The sequence below is a fragment of the Cyprinodon variegatus genome, unplaced genomic scaffold (genome assembly GCF_000732505.1).
Source record: "Cyprinodon variegatus isolate N-32 unplaced genomic scaffold, C_variegatus-1.0 Scaffold1879, whole genome shotgun sequence".
NCBI lineage: Eukaryota > Metazoa > Chordata > Actinopteri > Cyprinodontiformes > Cyprinodontidae > Cyprinodon > Cyprinodon variegatus.
In genome coordinates, this window is record NW_015152332.1 from 55,026 (window position 1) to 56,411 (window position 1,386).

Below are 1,386 nucleotides of genomic sequence, written 5' to 3' on the forward strand. Positions count from 1 at the left end.
TCTTACTTAAATGTCAGCGGCTCTGATAAACCAGTTAAAGGCCAACTTTGGCCCACAGGCTGCTTTTGGACACACTAAGGAGGCTTTACTGAGGGCCACAGAGGAAAAACACCTTCTCTACTGCTGCAACCAAGGCCAGATGTTCAGGAGAGGATCTGCTGAAGAAACAGTGGAGGTCCTTGATGCATTCACTGCCACCTGTCAGCTCAGGTAAAGAGCTCTTTATCCTGCGTGTTCATTGGATTTCTATCAATTTGGCCAAAATTCACTTTATGATGATTTGCTTTATCTGGATGTTTTTAAAAGATGTTTGATAAAGAAGCTTCCTGTTTGCTGGATCCAAACATATTCATGAAAAGCTGCAGCTTCCCACGCCATGGCACGTTTAATCACCATGGTTACAGCAGTAAACTGCTCTGAGTGACAGCAAGAGGCCTGCAGCTCAGGCTGATCACCTCCATGCTGCGCTGCAGAGGAGCCGACAGAGACGGATTTGCTCTTATTGGTTGATGTGACAGGCTAGTTATCTAAAAGTAGACGATTTGATGCTTTCCTACCTCAGTGCTTCCAATAAAACTCAGGAGTCTCTGACCTATGATCACTGGAGGAGCAGCGCTCCATCAGTGCAGACAGACCAACAGTTGAACTCACCCGTGTCCACCAGGAAGACGCCATAGTTGTTATGGAGGTCGGAGCTGTCGGGGCAGCTCTCTATTCCCTCCAAATACATCTGGTTGGCCTCAGCAAACCGTCTCTGGAGGGAAAAGGTGGAGGAAGAGTGAGCAGGTTCCCAGCAGCAGATCAGCAACCTGACAGCTTCTAGGAAAACTGGGAAACAAGGCAGGAGGAGTGAGGCGCAGCTTCCTTTACCTGTTCAGCATAGAGAGACGCCAAACTGGAGTAAGCATCAGCGAAATGGGGACCGTAGCGGATAGAGTCTTTCAGCAGAGCTTCTGCCTCTTCCTCATTTCCTTGGGACCTTTAAGAAAACATCATCATTAGAAGCTACTGCAATGACACGGAAGGCAAAGTTCAGGGGATGGGAGTCCTTTCAGAAAGCTCCAGGTTCAGAGTTTATTCTAACAGTCAGACATTCATGCAGATCTTTGCTGATCCTCAATCATTGGATGACATCAGCTTCCTGTACAAATGGGAGGTCAGAGGGGCCGCATCGCTGGATGCCAAACAGACTGATCCAGGCTGGCTGAGGGTCGTTATGGTTCTGTTCTGCTCCACTGCTTTCACCTTCCTCTGGTTCATGGTGTCAGCACTTAGACAGCTCCAAATCAAAACAAAACATACTGCAGACATGTCGCAGACACACTGCTGAAATGCTGCAGACATGCTGCAGACATGTCGCAGACACACTGCTGAAATGCTGCAGAC

General features: G+C 48.3%; 1 protein-coding gene across 1 annotated transcript in view; it reads right to left on the minus strand.

The window, feature by feature from the left end:
* Positions 1–583: 583 nt before the first annotated feature.
* The window catches only part of tmtc1 (transmembrane and tetratricopeptide repeat containing 1), a 19,938-nt gene continuing 19,135 nt past the window's right edge, over positions 584–1,386 (minus strand). The window contains exons 12-13 of the mRNA XM_015404862.1: positions 871–979; positions 584–754 (exon numbers count right to left, since the gene is read on the minus strand). Of these exons, the coding sequence (XP_015260348.1) occupies positions 599–754; positions 871–979 (265 nt within the window). The 3' untranslated portion in view covers positions 584–598. The remainder of the gene's footprint in view (positions 755–870; positions 980–1,386) is intronic.